The sequence below is a fragment of the Gymnogyps californianus genome, chromosome 17 (assembly GCF_018139145.2).
Source record: "Gymnogyps californianus isolate 813 chromosome 17, ASM1813914v2, whole genome shotgun sequence".
Taxonomy (NCBI): Eukaryota; Metazoa; Chordata; class Aves; order Accipitriformes; family Cathartidae; genus Gymnogyps; species Gymnogyps californianus.
In genome coordinates, this window is record NC_059487.1 from 1,536,578 (window position 1) to 1,556,784 (window position 20,207).

At 59.7% G+C, this 20,207-nt stretch overlaps 1 protein-coding gene across 1 annotated transcript; it reads left to right on the forward strand.

Annotated features, from left to right (window-relative positions):
- The first annotated feature begins 5,407 nt into the window (after nt 1–5,407).
- On the forward strand, nt 5,408–19,642 carry LOC127023166 (sacsin-like). The gene is made up of 7 exons (XM_050907144.1): nt 5,408–5,440; nt 5,862–5,949; nt 6,145–6,247; nt 6,552–6,698; nt 7,069–8,401; nt 8,645–8,733; nt 9,384–19,642. The coding sequence occupies exons 1-7, from the start codon at nt 5,418–5,420 to the stop codon at nt 19,517–19,519; spliced, it is 11,919 nt and encodes a 3,972-aa protein (XP_050763101.1). The 5' UTR covers nt 5,408–5,417; the 3' UTR covers nt 19,520–19,642.
- The last annotated feature ends 565 nt before the right edge of the window (nt 19,643–20,207 follow it).

The following is a 20,207-nucleotide window of genomic DNA, read 5'->3' on the forward strand; positions in this document are numbered from 1 at the left end:
GTCCCCCTTGGCTCCCTCTGTCCTCAGCTCAAGCAGGGCTTCTTCAGGGGAAGGCCAGAGGCACTGAGCAGCTGGGTGGCTTCTTGTGGGTCCTGATACACCCTCGTTGCCACAAGCCACCTTCTGTCCCACGGCTTGGGTTTCTGCAGACACAATTGCAGGACTGGGATGGTTGAACTGGAACCAGAACGTCCCAGTTTGGGATGACCTGGTCTTAGGATCCTGCGGACCTTAGGAGAGAAGCTATCGGGGCTTTTCGTTTCCCTTTTTTTGCTCTGGTCACTTGATGGGGAAATGGCTTCCTTTCAGCCCTTGCAAAATAGGGTGAAGTTTTGCAACCATGGCGGGGAGAAGAGACAGCGCAGGACTCTTTCTGAATCTCCGTGAGAAAGCTCCAACAACAAGTGGCATCATAAAACAGCTGTTTTAACAAGACAGAATAAAAAGGGGCCTATAGATAGCAAGTAAATCTTGCCTCCCTTCGGAGGCAGGGCACTGCACTTCCCTGCAGCATTGATGGACCCCAGACAGATTTTCCCACGGCACGCTGCACAAATCCCCTCTGTGGAGATGGGCCTAGCACCTGAAGGGGCGTAAAATTTACCTGTGATCTATATCCCTCTTTTTTATTCTATGCCATTGAAACAGATATTTTATTACTCCATTTGTTGTCAGGCCTTTCTCACCGAGGTCCAGGAAGATCTCTGCTCCCTTGTCATGACCAGAAACCCTGCATGGTGCCCCCCGCCGCAGTGCCAACCAGGAGGTGGAGGGGGAAAGGGCACTGGGTCCAGCCATAGGCTATGTCCAGGCTGTGCTCTTCCCCACGGCTGCGGGGCAGGTTGGGTGGCTCCACAGAGTGGGGTAGGAGGGAAGTAACTTGGCTTCCCTTTTGGCCTCTTCAGGGGCTGTTTTGTCCCACCTGGCCTATAGTGTCTTTCATTGGAGGAGGAACAGCAATGTCTCCTACCTGTAGGTCTGGATCCACCCCACAGGGTTGGCCCCATTCGTCATCCATCCAGGCCTCCCCAGTCCTATGCTGGAGCAATGGCAAGGTCCTTACTCCAAATAACTGCTCGCTTCCACCACACCTGGAGCCTGGCCTCCAGCCTCCTCAGCTGCCATCTAGTCTGGGTTGGCCAGTGGTGTAGACAGAGGTCCCTTTGGCAATAACGAAGGGTTAATTAAACAGGGGAAGTTGCTTGCACCTTTCGGTGATGTGGGAGCGAGGAGAGCCGGGGAAGGATGGGTTGTGGGACTGGAGCTGTGTAGGACATGTGGCAGCTTGTCCCGGGATCCTACACTGCTGAAGGCCACAGCATCTGTAGCTCCGTGCCCTCCTGCAAGCTGCAGGCAGGCATGTCCTGCCCTCCTCTGGCTGTGCACGATCTCTGCCACAATCGGCCCCAGCAGGAGCAAAACCGCAGGGGTCAGGGCTAGGCAGATGGTGTTCATATGGCTGTAATCTAGGGGGAAAAGGCGAAGCGGCCACTGGACTTCTCCAGGGCTCTCGGCTGCCCCATGTGGTCCCCCCTAGATCCTCTCTACCCTTTTCTTTCTTCCCCCTTCAGCCCTTTTGGTCTCCCTTGGAGATATCATGGGGTAGGAGAAGTTTTGCAGCAGGGTGCCCTATGACCTTCTCCTTTTCTGGGGCACCTCTTCTGGCCCCGTCTCCTGTCTAACCCCCCTTTGCCTCCCCCAGGCTCAACCAATTCTTGGCATCTCCTTGGACAGCCTCCCTTCAAGCCTATGCATCTCAACAGCCTCCACTGTCCACACTGGACTGAGGGACACCAAATTGCTCTGGCCAGTGCCCAGTGGAGAACAACCCCCTGGCTCACCCTGCTGGCTATGCCCTGGCTAACGCAGTCCAGGACAGAGTTGGTGGCATTGCCACAGGGCCCATCCATGGGCACGTTGGACTCCTGGGCCCTCCTCTGCAGAGCCTTTTCTCACATCCCTCAGCTGGAGACCTACGTCTGGGTGCGAGTCCAGGGCATGGGACTGTGGAAAGAGCTTTGCCCTCCGTCACCACTGTTAGGGGTTGCTGCATCCAGCAGCCTGGGAAAGACGAGGCTGCCACAGCTCCATGCCCCCAGGTCCAACCAGTTGTGGAGCTGACGGCCTATTTCCAGCAGGCAGACATGCAGGCACGCCTATACAACACATGCAGGCACACATATATACGGCCAGCCACGCAGATCACTACAGGCACACAGAGCACCCACACAAACAGCACCAACAGCCTCATCCTGCTCCCTTCCTGGCTGATCAGGATGTGCCCCTTATTGTACCCCTTGAGGCGAATTTGAGCTTAAATATAAAAAGCTTTAATGAACAATGCATGGGGCAGAGTCCTACCACCATAAGCGGTTCTACAAGGAGTCTGAAAAGATGCGGCACGAGCCAGTTCCTTATATACACTTGCACCAACACCGAAGCACCAATCCTGCGAGCGCGGGTTCATCCCCCGGTGCCAGCTCTACTGGCCAGAGGTGGCCCCTCGGCGACTGCATTGCACGATGGCCAGAAGATGAGGCTGCTGCACTTCTTACTTCATCAGCAAGGGAAATTTCACTCCCTGACAGGAGTCAATGGCCCTGGCACTCCTGTTCCCAGCCAGTTTAACCCTTTCTGCAGTTGGACATCCTCACCTTCCATGCCAGATCATTCCTTGGTCGCAAATTACCATTGCTGAGCAGTTACACCTTCACCTGCCATGGTTTGTCTATGTTCCGTGTGCCTGCAGATGAGCTTTTTGTCACATAACGTAACAATCGCCAGTTCTAGGGGCCATTAGACTCCAGTGGGACAGCTGGCTCCATCCTTCTGGTGCAGCAGCAGGCATGTGGTCCACTGTCCACCTGGCTGGCCGGTGAGTCCTGGCGCTGCGGAGGGGGGCCCCGTCTCCATCCCTGCAGAGGAGGAACATCCCATCCCAGCACTGGCATGTGTAGCAGATGCTCATGGCTGTCCCCAGTCCCACCACAGCTCTGAGGCTCACAGGGATGAAGAGCTTGGGAGAGTGTGAATCTGCATGGAGAGGGAGTGAAGCCATGAAGCATGAAGCCATGCGGTGAGGAGCAAGGTGGCAGAAGGAAGAAGGCGAGGAGGCTTCCCTGAAGAGGTGTCCCACTGTATCCCCTGAAATTTGTCCTACACTCGCCCCAAGGCAACATGTCCTACAGGTGTTCTTATCTTCACATGTTCCAAGTGGTCTCCATGCCTTTGTGGTCTTCATATAGTCTCTGTGGTCTGTAGTCTGTGTAGCCTCAATGTGGTGTCCTTGTGGTTCTCATGTGGTCTGTGCAGTCAACGTGATTCCAGTGGTCTCCACTTGGTCTGTAACGGTTCATGTGGCCTAAATTGGTCTCGTGATCTATACAGTGCAAGTGATCTCCATATGGTCCCTATGAGCCATTTGATACAGACCCTTCATCCAGGACAGTTCAGATGATTCTGAAGGCCAGTCATAGGCAGGAGACCAGAAACTACCCCCCCTGGGGTCCCTGTCCCTCCCAGAGTTGTCCTTAGCACTGATGTCCCCCTGTAACCTCTCCCCAAGGAATCTGTGGACACTCACTGGTGTGCTGCCCTGCCTGAGCAGCCAGCACCCTGTAGTGAGATGGTAAGAGACGCAGAGATGGATGGATGGATGGATGGAGAGGGTCTGTGAGGCCCTGGTCTGAGATAGTTGCCCTCCACAAACACACATTCTGGTCCCACATCTTCCTGGATCCATGTCTGGCTCACATGTGTTGCCCCCAGATACGTCTTGGTCCCTCCCCACCCTTGACACATGTATTGTCCCACATTCCCTCCTGGACACATGTCCTGGTCCTGCCTCACCCCAGAAACCCCTATGGATGGCCACAAGTCCAGCTCTGTGCCCAGTTGAGTCCACCACATGGATCCTTGCTGGCCCCATACCTCACCAGGCCCTCTGTCCCTGACCACCCCTGGGCTCAGGGACTCTGCAGGACAGTGACAGCCCATGTCCTTTGTTCCCCAGTGCCTATGTCCCTGGAGATGCCTTTCTCAGTGCCCTCCAGGTCCTCGTATCCTCCCATTCCCTCTGTCCCCACACAGTTCTTGTGACTGGGGGACATCCTCGGCTGCCTGTACATGGGGACATGCTGCATGGGATCTACCAGGCCCACCAGGCAGGGACATCCCTCTAAGAGGTGACCTTTTTGAAGGAGTCAGGTGGGCTCATGGTCACCCAGAGTCTCCTTTTGACCAGGGGCATGGGGAGTTGGAAGACACCTGCTAAGCCTTCCCTCTCATCAATCCCACCCCAGCCCTTCAACCCATGGCCGTGTCCCCATGTCCCTCCCCACCCCACAGCAATCCCACCCCACAGACATGTCCCAAAGTTCCCCCCACCATAGCTATGTCCCACATGTACCCATCACCCCATATACATGCTACACATCCTCCCTACCCCATTTCCATATCTCCATGTTCTCCCCACTCCACTGCCATGTCCTCCATGCCCCCATCATGTAGCCACATCCCAGTGTCTCCCTGACCCATAGCAATTCCACCCCACAGCTATGTCTCCATGTCCCCACATGCCACAGTGATGTGCTCCTGCTCAGAGCAATCCCACCCCATAGCTATGTCCCATGTAACTGCATCACCCCATAGCTGTATACCCATGGATCCCACTCCATTGCCATGGCCCCATGGCCACCTGCCCCGTAGCCATAACCCCATGGCCCTTGCCCCACTGCCATACCCCAATGGACCCCATCCCACTGCCATGGTCTTGCAGGCCCTTGCCCCATGGCCATGGCTCCATGGCCCCAGCCCCATAGCCATGGTCCCATGGTACTCTGCCCCACAGACATATTCCCATGCATCTCTGACCCATTGCCATACCCGAGTGGCCCTATCCCTATAGCCATATCCCCATAGCCATATCCCCATGCCCCCTCTGCCCCATTGCCATGGTCCCCAACCCATAGCCATACCCACATAGCCATACTCCTATTGCCCAATGGCCCCCACCCCATAGCCACATCCCCATTGCTACGCCCTGATGATCCTTGTCCCATAGCCATATTTCCATGTATCCCCATACCATTGCCAAATTCCCACGGCCCCACAGCCATATTCCCATGGCCCTGCCCCATAGCCATGGCCCCAGGCCCCTCCCCCCCCCCACCCCCCCCCCCCCCCCCCCCGCCGCGACCCACCGCTGTATCCTTCTGGCCCTGTGTCTCCCCGCCCCCTCCCCCGCTGCAATTTTTGGGTTAAAAAACAGCGGAGAAGAGGCGTGTGTAGTGCGGAAACGAAACTGCTGGGTCAGAGGGGTGGTTCCAGGGCTACCGAGCTGTTAGGACAGAGGCGTCCGGGAGCGGCACGGGGCAGCTTGCGGGGGGGACCCAGGCGTCCTCCCTGCGGTGTCCGTCATGGCCCTCAAGCAGCCGAATGCGTGAGTGGGGCTGGGGGTGAGGTGTTACTGGGGTTTTTATGGGGGGACATGGGGGATGGCTGGAGGCTTCCGGGGAGTCACTGGGGGCTATTGGTGGGACTGGAGGCTCAGGGGTTAGTGGGGAGACCTGAAGAGTTACTGAGGGAAGTGGGGATTATGAGGGGGGGGCTTAGGGCTTGCTGCGGGGATATGGGGAAGTTTCAGGGTTGCTGCAGGATCCCAGGAACAGATGGGGGCCTTGAAGAGGTGGGGGGGTCCTTGGAGGTGGTTGTTTCAGTGGGTACCGGGAGGAGATAGGGTCCTTGACCCCCCGATGAGGGGGACATCGTGGGGGATCTGGGAGGACATGGGGGTCCTGGTTACCCATGGAGGCCAGCCCCGCCCCGCCCCGCCCCCCCCCCCCCTTCTCTCTGCTTTGCAGGGAGGCCTTCTGCCAGCGAGCACCCATCTTCCTTGACTACCTGCACAGCATCCTGCAGAAGTACCCCGATGGGGGGCAAATCCTCAAGGTGAGACCCCCAGGGAACCCAGCCATCTGGGCTCTCCTGCCCAGCTGGGCAGACAGACTGCAGGCAGCTGAGGTGGGTGGTGGTCCTTGCCCAGCACCAACCCCTGGACCTTGCTGGCCAGCTGGGAGAGTGGGTCGGTGCTTGTCTCTGGGGGCTGGGGGGCCCAGGTGTCCGAGCACTAATCCCTGAACCCAGGAGCTGGTGCAGAATGCGGACGACGCCGGTGCTAACGAGGTCGTGTTTGTGTCCGACGAGCGGGAGTTCGACATCACTGGAGGGGGGCTGGAGGGCACCCAGGGTGAGAGGCGCTACGGGCACTAGGACAGACTGAACAAAGCACAGGGGTGGCACTGGCAGGTACTGGGAGGGATTGGGGGGATCCTGGTGAAGAACTGAAGAGGGATCAGAGTGGACTAGGGGAACTAGAACCAAGAGGTGTTCTGGGATGTGTTGAGGGCAGAGGGTACTCAGTCGTACTGGGGGCACTGAGGTGGATTTGGTGGGGCTGGAGGGGGGACTGAGATTGTGAGGACACTGAGTGTGGGTTGCAATCCCCCCTACATGTCCCAAGTCTCCCCTAACCCATGGTCCTGACCCCCCAGGCCCAGCCCTCCTGGCTTACAATGACGCCCTGATGTCCCCCCGGGACTGGACAGGGCTCCTGCGCCCAGGGGTGTCACACAAGCGGGAGGACCCCAGCACTGTGGGGCGCTTCGGCCTGGGCTTCACCTCTGTCTACCACCTCACCGGTGAGCAGCACTGGGGGCCTCAGCTGGGATTGGACTGGGGACACGGGTTGTACTGGAGGCACTGAACTACAGGTGCTGGGGAGCACTGGGGGGCACTGAGAGGGTGCAAAACGGAGGGCTGTATCTGAAGCGAGGAAATCTGAAGCACCAGGAGGCTGGGGGGAGGCTGGGTGGCAACGGAGGGCAGGGCTGCAGAGGCAAACTGAGGGAGGACTGATGAATTGAGATTAAGCTCGGGATCATGGGAGGCACTGTGGGGTTGAACTGGAGGGTGCTGGGTGGGCACCTGGGGCACTGATGGGTTGGGATGATCTGGGGAGGCAGTGGTGTCCATGCCATCCCTGTGGCCTCATGGTTCCCATGTCCCCAGACCTGCCAGGTGTGCTGAGCCCCCCATCCTTGGGGGTGCTGGATCCCGAATGCCAGGTGCTGCCAGGTGCTGGTGCCCGCTGGGACATCTCTGCAGCCCAGGACCTTCCTGGCCTTTTCGAGCCCTTCTGGGCTGGGCTGGAAGCTGTGGGACATCACCGTGGCTCTGCCCAGGGCACCCTCTTCCGCTTCCCCCTCCGCCGGCAACCCTCAGGAATCGCTGCAGGGGTCTCTGATCCTGAGCGCCTCCGTAGCCTCCTCCAGACCTTCCTCACTGAGGCCCCTCTTGCTCTCCTCTTCCTCCGCCATGTCCGCCGCGTAGCCCTGCACCGTGTGGCCCCTGATGGGGTCCAGACACTCATCGGGACCCTTGTGGCATCCCCTCAGCCTCTCCCTGTCCCAGGGCCATCAGGGGATGAGGGGCTAAGTCTAGCATGGTGCCTGGTGGCCCTGCACGGGGATGGGATGGGGGACGGGAGCGAGTGGCTGGTGGCCACGGGCAGGGCCACGGAGGGGCTGGCCGTGGCGCTGGGCGCAGGGCTGGGGTGTTGCCCTGAGCTGAGCCTGGCGCACCCGCTCCATGGGCCCTGCCGAGGGCGGCTGTGCTGCTTCCTACCCCTGCCAGCCACAGATGAGACGGCCACAGGGCTGCCCGTCCATGCCAGCGCCCCCTTCGCCCTCTCCGACGACCGCCGCCACCTCCGCTGGCCCGAGGAGGGCAAGGAGGGCGAGGAAGACGCCCGCTGGAACGCCTTGCTGCTCCTTGGCCTCCTGCCGCGGATCTACAGCCACATGGCTGCTGCGGTCGCTGCTCTACCTGATGCAGACGCCTACAGCATCTGGCCAGACCCCGAGTGCACGCCGAGCTGTGGCCGCATCCGCAGTTTGGTGACCCATGTCTGCCGGGAGCTGGCAGCTGCCCGCACTCTGGTGCCAGCCACAGAGGGAGCTGCAGGGCGGCTGCGGGCCACTGAGGCTGTGCTGCTGCCAGAGGCTGCGGGGGACATGGCTGCTCGGCAGGCGGTCCAGGCCTTGCTGGTGGCAGCCGGGGAGCCAGTGGCTGAGGTCCCAGCCCATGTCCGGAGGGCGCTGGCTTTGGGGATGGCAGAGGGCGTGCAGGAGGCCACGTCGGGCCATGTGCGCGAGGTGCTGCGGCGCCACGGGGCCACAGGCCTCTCGGCTGCCGACCGGCTCTCCCTGCTGCGCTACGTGGCTGGGGATGGGTGCCATGCTGAACTGCGGGGTCTCCCCCTCCTGCCTCGAGCTGATGGGACCTTCGTGGCATTTGGAACTGCATCAGCCATTGTCTACATGGACACGTCCGACTGCCCCAGGTGAGTCCATGGCCCCAGGCAGCCCCATTCCCTGTGGGAGCAGGCAGGCAAGCCGGTTGCCCAGGGCGCAGCTCCCGCTCTTGAGCTGAAAGAGGGGCCATGGTCAAACCTGGACATTTGGGCGCCTCACTGCCCTCCTCCTCTCCACCGGTATCACCGAGTGGGAGCTGAGCCAGGTGTCCAGGAAGCTGCCTGCCCCCCATTACCCCTCTAGTCCACCAATACCTCCCTTCGTCCCCACAGGGAGCTCCTGCCCGGCCTGGCCGGGTCCTTCCTGCCCTCAGACCTGGAGCCAGGCTTGGACAGCCTCCTGCGAGGCATTGCCAAGGCGGGTAAGAGACGAGGGGTCCCCGGACCACCTTTGGGTCCCCTGATCTCCCTCTAAACCCCAACACCCCTAAGCACCCGTGTACACCCTGGGGCTCCTCTGCAGCCCCAATATCTCCCTGTACCACGCTGATACTCGCTGTACACACCTGGGGTCCCTGATCCCTGTCCGAGGCCCCTCTCTGGGCTTCCCCCATCCATTCAACACCACTGTAGGTCCCAAGTCTCACTGTCTCTCTCCGGTTTGGGGTGCATTGTCTGAGCCCAGGGCCACCTCTACTATCCTGCGTCTCCCTGTGTCTCTGGGGACTCCCCTGTCCTTGCTGTTCTTCCCACATTCCCCCGTCCCCTCTGTGCTCCCTCGGATCCTGGGTCTCCCTGTGTTCCCCATCTGAGGAGCTCTGTGCCCCTCAATACTGGTCCCCGTAACACCTCTTTCTCTCTCAGATCTCCTCTGTCCCCACCAAGCTGGGGTTCCACTGTTCCTCCTATTCAGGGTATCCATTGTCCCTCCAGATCCCAGGTCCTCCCATCCCCAGTACGGGGGGCCCCCCATCCCCTGCAGATCTCAGGTTCTTTCCCCCACCTCCCGGGTCCCTCTGCCAGGTCCCGGGTCCCAAGTACTCCTTGTTCAGCCTCTGCCTCCTGCACACAGGTCTCTTCCCCAACCTGGTTCTGCTGGACCCAACTGTGACTGCCCAGACCCTACGCTTGGCTCTGCCCCCCACCTGGATGTCCCAGTCTTCAACCCCAGTGACCTGGTGCCCGGCCCAAGGCCCCCCCCAGCCCCCAGCCTCCTGGTTCTCAGCCCTGTGGCAGTTCCTGGCCCACCACGTGGAAGACCTGGCCCCTCTGGAGGGGCTCCCTCTCATCCCCCTGTCCCCACTGGGTGCCTCCAGCATCCGTCTGGCTCCACTGATACCCCAGTCCAGTCTTATCTTCCAGGCATGGGAGGACCAGTGCCTGCCAGCTGCTGTGGCCTCTGTGCTGGAGGTCCTGGGTTGCCCAGTGGTGCCGCCGGGCATGTGGCACCGCTCCCTGTCCCGCTATGTCCTGCCTCCATCCCCCCTCAATGCTCTGCGGGCCCTGGGCAGGCAGGGGCTTGCAGTTGTGGCCTCCCGCCTGGCCTCGCTGCCTGCTGCGGATGTGGCCACCCTCCGGCTCTACCTGGCAGATGTCCCATCCCTGACAAAGCAGGACAGGGCCACACTGGCTGCTCTGCCCCTCTTCATCCCACTGCCCTGCTTGGCCACCCCGCAGCCCACGGAGCTGGTACCGGCTGGTGCTACCCCGGCACTGGAGCCAGAGCTGGAACTGCCCAGAGATGTGGTGCTGCCAGAGGCCATGTTGCAGTGCCGGGATGAAGCTGACCGGCGGCTCCTAGGGAGGCTCAAGAGGCCCCTCATCAGAGTAGCCCACGTGGTGCTGGAGGCCATCAGAGCCGTGGCCCAGGGCACCTATGCAGGGCGGGTAGCCGAGACACAGGCTCTGCTGCTCTGGGTGCTGCGGCATGGAGACATGCTCTTTGCACGGAGCCCCCCGCTCCAGCAGGCCTGCAGCAGGCTGGCCTTCCTGGAGACCCCCAACGGCCCTGCATGCCCGCGAGACCTCTATGACCCCTGTGAGAGCACCTTGCAGGTACTGCTGGGCCCTGAGCGCTTTCCTCCTGCCGCCTTCTGCAGTCCACCTGTCCTCCGTGCCTTGAGAGCCCTGGGCTTGCGGCATGGTGAGGGGTGCCTGGTGCCATCGGACATCCTAGAGGCTGCAGCACGTGTGAGTTGGGGTGATGCAGCGGCTCTGGACAGGGCTCAGGCACTGATCAAGGTCTGCAACCACCCCAAGGCATTGGCTGGCTTCAGCACTGCAGAGCTTAGGCAGCTCCAGGCCCTGCCATGGGTGCCTCGTTCCAAGTGCACGGGAAAGCCTGGGCAGCCTTTCCTGCCCCCCAAGAAGCTGCGGTCCACCCAATACCAGTCCCTGGTGGGGCTTGCCATGCACCTGACTGGCGCCTTTGTGCCAGAGGCAGAGAAGAAGCTGGGGCTGAGCCAGACCCCACCACCAGAGAGAGTGTGGGAGCAGCTGAGACAGCTGGCAAGGTGCAGGGACACAGGTGAGGTAGGTCGCGCACTCCGGCCTGTCTACTGGCACATGCAGGAAAACCTGAAGACCTTTAGGGCTGCCCCGGACGATGCTGTGGTGTGGACCGGGGCTGGGTTTGTCCTGCCATGTGATGCCGTGCTGGGCTATCCTGAGGAGCTGGAGCTGGGGATGCTGGTGCCCCGGGTGCCCCCTGACTTCCTGCCCTACAGCTGCCTCTTCAGGGCTTGGGGGGTGGAGGCGAGGGTGAGTGAGGAGAGGGTGGTTGCAGCCCTGCGCCGCCTGGGGCAGGACATAGATGCACGCAGCTCCAGAGCTGGCACTGCAGCAGAGTTGCAGGTGGCTGTAGCTGTCCTGGAGTGGCTTAAGAGTCGGGGGCACCAGGGCAAGGGCACGGTGCCGGTTCCTGTGAGGATGCTGGAGGGCTCGGGCTTTGCCCTCCGCCCAGCTGCCTCTACCGTGTACCTGGACATGGAGCTGGAGGCAGAGGAGGATGTTCAGGAGGTGGTGCATGAGGCAGTGCCATCCAGCACAGCCGTATTCCTCGGTACGGAGCTGCTCAGTACGCGAGTGCTGGGGCCAGAGCCGTTCACGGCCTGTGGTCCCTCGGAGCCCATCACCTTACGGCTCCACAACATCCTCCGGGAGTATGGCGAGGAGGGCGACCTCTTCACAGAGATGGTCCAGAACGCAGAGGATGCTGGAGCTACTGCGTGCCGCTTCCTCGTGGACCTGCGACACTGCAGAAAGGCCACCTCTGGGCTGCTGGACCCTGGCATGGCTGCCTGCCACGGCCCAGCCCTCTGGGCCTACAACAATGCCCTGTTCACAGAGGATGACCTCCGTAACATCACACGGGTTGGGGCTGCTACAAAGGAGGGCCAGGCAGGCCGGATCGGGCGCTTTGGGCTGGGCTTCAGCTCTGTCTACCGTGTCACAGATGTGCCAGCAGTGCTGAGTGGGGAGACACTGCTCATCTTTGATCCCAATGGCACCCATCTGGGCAAGCACATCCCCAGGGCCGGCTGCCCTGGCATCCGCCTGGACTTATCCAGCCGACCACGCATCCTCCGTGCCTTTGCTGAGCAGTTCTGGCCCTACCATGGTATCTTTGGGTGCCGCCTGCCTGAGCCAGGACCCTTTCCAGGGAGCCTTTTCCGCCTGCCTTTTCGCACTGAAGAGGAAGCTGTGACATCACAGATTTGCTCAGAGGCCTTTGGTACAGAGCGAGTCCAGTCCCTTTGCACCAGCTTCCTTGGATCTAACCGGCTCCTGCTGCTCTTCCTGCAGAGGGTGAGGGAGATGTCCCTGGAGATGCTGCCAGATGTGGCCACCTCTGCAGAAGATACCATGCCTCTGGCCACGCTGCGGCGGAAGGAGATCCGAGACTTGGGGGCTCCTAGGGACCCCCCAAGCCGGGCAGCCATTGAGCAGCTCACAGCCTGTGAGGAGGCATCCAAGACCACGTGGCACTACCTAGTTTTGGTGTGTCAGGGTGATGGGGAGTTGCTGGAACTGTTTCACAAGAAGACACAGGCAGGGGTCCATCCTCTGCCTCCCACGGCTGGTGTGGCCCTTCCCCTTGCCCTTACTGCAGATGGCAAGTGGGTGCCGCGTCTGGGTGCCGAGGAGGGGCAAGTCTTCTGCCACCTTCCCATGCCAGTCACCTCAGGGCTGCCAATCCACGTGCATGGGGCCTTCAGCATCCTCTCAAACCGCAAGGGGCTGTGGGACACGGCAGAGCAGGGTGAGTGGAACCGAGTGCTGCTCCGCAATGCTGTGCCAGTTGCCTGGCTCCGGGCGCTGGACCACCTCCGTACCATGCATGAGGCAGGTGAGTTGAAGAACTATGAATATCATGTCTTCTGGCCGGATGCTAACACTGCCCGTTACCCCTTTACGGAGGCTGTGACTGGTTTCTACCAGGCTGTGGCAGCCAGGAATGGCCCCAGGATCTTTTCTGATGGCTGCTCATGGTGCTCACTGCAGGACGCCCGCTTCCTGCACCAGGCTGTGGTCAGACACCCCAAGCTGGGTGCCGTGGCAAAGCGTGTCTTTGCCACCACCCTGCCCCATCCCCTGGTAGCTGTGGCCTTGCCAGAGCAGGTGCAGAGGGGCCTCGGGAAGGCAGTGGATGCTGGCACCTATGACTGGCCCCGCTTTTACTGCGAGCTTGTGCTTCCCAACTTGGAAGACCTCTCTGTTGTTGACCGGGACCCACTGCTTCTCCATGCGCTGGATATGTCCCATGATGATGTGGACAAAGTGCTGCAGACAGTGCCCTGCATTCCTGCCACCCCTCATGGCCACCTGCAGTTCATCAATTCCCTGGTGCATCCCAGAGGCCGCCCTGCTTCTTTATATGACCCTGAGGATGGGCGCTTCCCCACTGGGGATGCCTTCCTTTCCCCAGAAAGACTACGCCAACTGGAGAGGCTGGGCATGGTTAAGGACACAATGACGCTGCCAGAGCTGCTGGAGCGGGCGAAGACAGTGCAGCTTATCTGGACCAAGGACCATGCCCAGGGCTGCCAGAGGGCTGCCTGCATCCTTGAGCTGCTTCAGGATGCAGTGGAGGAGAGGGTGAACAACACCATGCAGGCAGCTTTCCAGACTGTGCCCTTCCTCCCGGGTACACTGCCCACTGGTGAACACGTGCTGTTGCCAGCTGCCCAGCTCTACCATCACCTCCATGCCCCATTAGTGGGACTCATCCACCCTATCTTGGATCCTAAAATGCTGGGGGAAAACTTCAGCCTCCCCAAGGAAGTTGCATCCTTCTTGGGGCTGGACCGGCACCTACCAGCAGCTACAGTCCTTGAGCAACTGCAGGCACTGAGCTGTAGCTCCAATGCTCTCCCTTTGGAGAATCTGCAGGACAGCACCCACTGCTGCTACAGGTACCTGCACATGCTGCTCCAGAGAGATCACTCCAGCTGGGATGAGGTGGCTTCTGCAGTGGCTCAAGGGGAGCCCTTCGTCTTGGTGGGCTCCCACTATGTGCCGGTCACGGCTGTGGCTCAGACGCTGTCGTTTGAGGCTGTCCCATATCTTTACCAGCTCCCAGAGCAGTACCGACCCTACAGCCAACTCTGGGAGTGTGTGGGGCTGCGCCACACATTCACTTGGGATGATTATGCCCAAGTGCTCTGCATCCTGGCAGAGATGCATGCTGGAGAGCCGCTGCCAGCTGCAGAGCTGGCTCTGGCCTTGCGGCTGGTGTCTTGTGGCTTGATGGCAGATGACAAAGAGCCAGATGCCTACCAGACCCAGCAACTCTTTCTACCTGACCAGGAGGGCATTTTGCGTCCACAGGACAAGCTCCACTTCAATGATACGCCATGGATGCCAGTAGACAGAGATGTCCTGCTGTGCCATGAACAGGTGTCCCGAGCCACAGCCCTGCACTGTGGGGTGCCTACCACACGCCACTGGGCACTGGAGAGGAGCCGACTGCTCACTGCAGACCTGAGCCTCTGGGCGCAGCCATTTGGTGCCCGTGAAGACTTGCCTACACGGCTGAAGAACATCTTGCGTGAGTACCCAGCATCCGCTCGTGATATGGTGACAGAGTTGCTCCAGAATGCGGACGATGCTGGTGCGGGGTTTGTGCACTTCGTGTGGGACCGCCGGCAGCACCCAGTGGATGCCACTTTCAGTGAGAATTGGAACCTCCTGCAGGGCCCTGCCCTCTGCATCTACAATGACAGCCCCTTCAAGCAGCAGGACATTGAAGGCATTCAGCGTCTGGGGGTGGGTGGCAAGCAAGGCCTGCAGGATGTCACAGGCAAATATGGCCTTGGCTTCAACACTGTCTTCCACTATACTGACTGCCCAGCCTTTCTTACTGGAGACAGTGCCCTGTGTGTCTTTGATCCCCATCTCTACTACATGCCCGGAGCCACAACTGAGAGTCCTGGTGCGATGTTTGCTGTGAACCCTGAATTCAAGAGGAACTTTCCAGACATTTATGGCACCTTCCTCCCCTCCTTCTTCAACCTGAACCAGGGTGTCCTTTTCCGGCTGCCCCTCCGCACTGTAGCTGGGGCTACCATCTCCAGGGTGTCTGACATGGTCGTGCGGGACCAAGACCTCATGGCCATGGAGAGAGTACTGGCTGAGGAAGGTGAGGACTTGGTGCTCTTCCTCCGGCACCTCCACACCGTGGTCTTCTCTGAGATCCCCCCAGATGGGGAGCAGGTGTTGGAGAGGCTGCGGGTGGCCACAGAGCTGACGGATGGTGATGCAGAGCTGAGACGGGGTTTTCAAGCGAGACTGAGCCAAGCCATGGATGGGAACCACCCCACCTCTGTCTCCTACATCATGACAATCAAAAACAGCAAGGCCAGGGCCAGCACCGTGTGGAGGGTGGTCTCCCAAATTGGGGTGCAGGAGGGGGCTGAGGAGTCTCCGGTGCTTGGGCGGCTGCCCTATGGGGCTGTGGCTGCCTGCCTGAAGCCATTGGGCTTGGACAAAATCGTGGGCAAAGCTTTCTGCACCCTCCCACTGCCGCTGACCACAGGGCTGCCTGTGCACATCAATGCCAACTTCTCTGTGGATGTGGCCAGACGCAATCTCTGCCGCGACCCAGGCAGCACAGAGGCAGCCTGGAATGGCTTCTTGCTCCAGCACTTGGTGGCTCCACTATACTGTGCCTTTCTCACCAGGCAGTGGAAAGCCCTTGGGCCTGAAGGGCTCCAGTTCAAGTCCATGAAGGTCTGCCAGCAGCACCTGGCCTCCCACTACCTCCAGTTCTTCCCTACTGTGACAAAGGTGCTACCTACCTTTCAGGACCTGGTGAGGGATGTCTATAGGCACCTCAGTCATGCACGCCTGCCCCTAGTGCCTGTGTACCACGTGAAGCCACCTGACAGCATGGTGACAATGACCTGGGCATCTCCAGGTGGTGGGGATGTGCTAACAGAGCCATACTTTCTCATGGAGATGCCTGAGCCAGCTCTCCAGGAGGTGCTGCAGCACCTGAACATGAACCTGGTGCCAGCATTCACCCACCTGCGGCAGATCTATAAGGAGTTCATTGAAGCCCATGTGGATGCTGTTGCCTTGCAGCCAGCCTCTCTCCGGCGCTTCCTCAAGGCCCTGGCACTCCCCGTGCCCTGCACGCTGGCTGAGACACCCCTGAGGACCCCAGAGAGCTGCTCTGTCCTGCTGAAAGACTGCCTGGAGACCACAGATATGGACAAGGCAGAACTGGAAGGCCTGCCCTTGCTGGCCACAAAAGATGGCTGCCTGAATGCCTTCAGCATCCACCACCCAGTCTTCAACAACTCCTTTGCCCACCTCTTCCCCCACCACTGCCACCGCTTTGCCGACAAATTAATTTCTGACTTCACCCTGCCTTGCTTTGTGAAGGAGCTTGGCCTCCTGGAGGCCACACCACTCATCCAGGAGGCACTGGGTCAGCTGAACTCAACTCCAGAGAGGGAGAAGTGGCTAAGGGAGCTGTGGAAGTTCTTCAGCACTGTGGTCCTCTCAGCCACGAAGGCCAAAGAGAAGCTGGAGGCAAACATGAAGTCATTCATGGATCATCTCCAGGATTTGGTGGTGCTGCCTGTTCAGGGGAATAAGACAGACTCGAAGGACCTACTGCCACTATCTTCCCTCCCCAATATTCTTTCTGACTGTGACACGGACGTGGCCAAGGTGCTGCACAAACTGGGTATCCCTGTGCTCCAGTGGTCCCTGCTGCCTTTTAACTTTGCCTACCGCTGCCTGAAGAAAAGGGCACTGCAGGTCACAGAGCCCACGGCTGTGCTGGCCCAGCTGGCAGACCGCAGAGCTGATCTCCACTGGAAGCACTTAAACGAGTGGGATGTGACTGTTCTGCTGTACTTTGTGCAGGGAAAACTGGATTCGTTGGCGCTGGAGCAGCTCCGGCTCCTGCCTCTCTTCCAGAAGTATGGTGGGGACTACGTACCTGTGGCACCCTACCGCAAGGTGCTGTTGCTCAGCAGCCAGTTTTCAGAACTGCCCCTGGGTGCCCAAGCCCTGTACAGCCTGGAGAAGGACATGTTGCTGCTCACAGCAAACAAGATCCACAAGGAGCTGGCCAAGGATTTGCAGTGGGGGCTCACAGATGACCAGCAGCTCTTCATGACTGTGGTGCTGCCCCGGCTGTCCCAGCTTACAGAGCGAGAGCTTATGCAAGCTTTGCGCTTGTTCTTTGCCCTGCAACACATCTGTGACGTTAAGTTCAAGAAAGCTGTTGTGGCAGCTTTTCAGACTGTGGCCTTTATACCTGATGTCCATGGTGTGCTGCGCCTGGCCTCCTACTTCTACGAGAACACACCCTCCTTCTTCACTCTGAGGCTCCAACACCGCTTTGTGCCTCAGTCTTTCTTTGTGGAGCTAGATTACGACCAGAGAGCTGCTAAGGATTTCCTGATTCAGGCAGGTGTCCGCACCAGCCTCTCTGTGGAGGATTTTGTGGCACTGGCCCAGGAGATAGAGCATGAAGCCACTCAGGCGAGGTGCCACACTGAAGACCTGCTGGAGCGACAGCAGGAGATGCTCAACGAGCTTCACACCGTGTTGGACGATTCCTTGTCAGAGTATGTCCTGAAGCAAATTGCTTCAATCCACTTCCTGCCTCCACTGGACATCCCCCCAGACTTGATGAACCTCCACCCCCCTTTTGCAGCCTGCACTAAGCCCGTGGCCCTGAAGGGCAGCGTTTACCACTGCCAAGATGTGGCTGAGCTCCTGTGGACATCAGCCACCATCCTGCCAAAGTCCTTTGCAATCAAGAAGAACCTCCTGAAGGCCATGAGAGTCCATGTAAAGATACCCACCGCCCTGGTGGTGGCCAACCTGGAGCAGGTGTGCAGGGCAGCCTGCCGGAGGCCACAGCAGGTGAAGACACGGGCCCGCGTGCTCCGGAAGGTGTACAACTTCTTGCAGACCCATCTGAAGGAGGTGGATGCAGGGCGCCTCGCTGAGCTGCCGGTGGTGTTGGCCAAGTCAGGGGACATGGCCATGCCACGGCAAGTGGTGACATCACTCCCGGACGAGGCTGGCTTTTACCCCTATCTCCTCACACCTGACCCCCACATGGCTGTCTATGGAGACCTCCTGCAACACCTTGGGGTGGTCCTGCTTCCCACACTGGCTCACTACAGCCGTATCCTGGCCCAAATCCACCAGGAGAGCCATGTCAGTGGGACCCTCAATACTATCCAGAAGAAGACAGTCCTGCTGGCCACACGGCACTTCTTCCAGCTGCTGCGGGACGCACCGGAGCCCCCTGATTTCTCCACTGTGGGTGAGCTGTACTTGCTCAGCACTGCTGACTGCCTAGAGTCATCCCACAGGCTGTACTTCAATGACTGCGTGTCCTCAAATACCTCTAGGGCCTTGGGGAAGACCTTTGTGTTTATGGCTGAACTGCCAGGCACCGAGTGTGATGCCTGGTGGCTGCTGCAAAAGCTACCACAGCGCCTGCGGCCACGGGCACTCTCAGAGGTGACAGAGCAGCAGCTGGAGGAGGGCAGTCTGCGGCCATGTCGCTACGGTTCTCACTGCCCTGGGCAGAGGCGTCTGCAGACCCTCCTGGTATCACCATGGTTTAGGATGGGGCTGGAGTCCCTGCTCCGGTGGCAGAGCCACAGGGCTATGATGAGAATGGAGGGGGATGGTGGCTTTGCAGTGGAGCGGCTGAAAGTGCAGTGCTGCGAGGACATCTGCACTGTGCTGGTCCACTGTGGTGCAAAGGTGGAGGGCAGCTCCCAGCCACGGGTCATCCATGTGTGCATGGCTGGTGGTGCCCAACGGCTCCTCTATATCCGGCATGCAGAGATGGTGCTGGACCGGCACCAGCTGAGGGTCCTAGAGACGCTAGCGCAGGAGATCAATATCATCCTGGGTGGACGGCTGGAGACACCCGCCTTGTCAGTGCTGCGTGAAATGCTGGTTTGCCAGGAACCACGGGACGTGGCCTTTGTTCTGGAGGAGAACGATGTGGCACTGGTGGGTGCTGCACCAGAGCCAGAGGAGGTCATGGCACCAGAGCTGGAGCCAGAGCTGGAGAAGGCTGTGGCAGAGGGGAAGCCATGGAAGGACTGGGGCAGCCTGATGCCAGAGGTGACTGGCAATGTGGATCACAGCCTGGCAACCTTGCGGCAGCTGTGTGCTGTCAAGCGGCCAAAGGTGTTGCAGGACCTCCACCTCCAGTACAACCCTGTAAGCGCTGCCCAGCACCACTGCTGGGGAGAGGAAGGCCGTGGCTCCCGGTTGTGCAATGAAGAGGCCATGACCCTGACTCCATCTATCCCAGAAGCCCAGCGGTGGCTGCGGCAGGCCAAGAGTGACCTGCAGGCAGCCCACAATGACATCAGGCGCTGCTGCCCCAACTGGGTCCTCTTCAAGGTGCACCAGGCCCTAGAGAAGGCGCTGGTGGCTGCTGTACTTTGCCATGGTGAGGCCTTTGAGGCCCCAATGGGGCTAGTGGGGCTCGCCCAATGGCTGGAGGCGGCGGAGCCAAAGCTGAGGGGTCTGGCAGAGGAGGTGGAGTGGTTGCGTGGCTGTGGCATGGATGGCAAGGCCACACAGTACCCGAGTTACCACCCCTACCCCATCACCCCCAACGAGGCCTTCCCCAGTGTGGATGAAGAGGAGGTACTGAAGCGGGGGCAAGGAGTGCTGGGGAGGCTGCAGGACCACGTGGACAGAACATGAGGATGTCGCCACAGAGGGGTCACTGGCAGCTGGGCCGCAGGACCACCAGAGACCCACCAGAGACCCACCACGGACCTGTCGTGGACCCACCATGGACTTGCCACAGACCTGCCACAGGCAATTCCAGACTGTCCAGCCCTGCAGCAGGGCTGGACTAAGGCAGGAGGGGTTTGGGGGCAGATGGGGGGCCTAGGCCATTGAAAATCGTGGGGTAGCATGTGCCATTGGCATGCCTTGAGAGCAGGGGAAATAAAGTGTCATAATTGTTGCAGTGCTGGTAGACCCTTCACTAACAGTGTGGTCAGAGGACATGGAGAGGTCATGGGCAACTGGGGGTGTGGAAGGTGAAGGTGGCGATGAAGGGGTTTAGAGGACTGTGGTGGGTTGACCTTGGCTAGCCATCAGGTGCCCACCAAGCTGCTCTATCACTCCCTCTCTTCACCAGGACAGGGGGAGAAAATATGATGAAAATATCATGGTTCATGATAAGGACAGGGAGATCGCTCATCAATTACTGTCACAGGCAGAACAGACTCGACTTGGGGGAATTAATTTAATTTATTGCCAATTAAACAGAGTAGGATATTGAGAAATAAGAGCAAACCTAAAAACACCTTCCCCCCACCCCTCCCTTCTTCCCAGAATCAACTTCACTCCTGACTCTTCTACCTTCTCCCCCCGAGCGGTG

Bases quoted from the DNA above. Each gene is read 5' to 3' on its own strand.
- LOC127023166 (XM_050907144.1), top strand. From the start codon at position 5,418: ATGGCCCTCAAGCAGCCGAATGC. The intron at 6,248-6,551 runs GTGAGAGGCGCT...CTGACCCCCCAG, and splicing joins GGGGCTGGAGGGCACCCAGG to GCCCAGCCCTCCTGGCTTAC. The intron at 6,699-7,068 runs GTGAGCAGCACT...CCATGTCCCCAG, and splicing joins CTCTGTCTACCACCTCACCG to ACCTGCCAGGTGTGCTGAGC.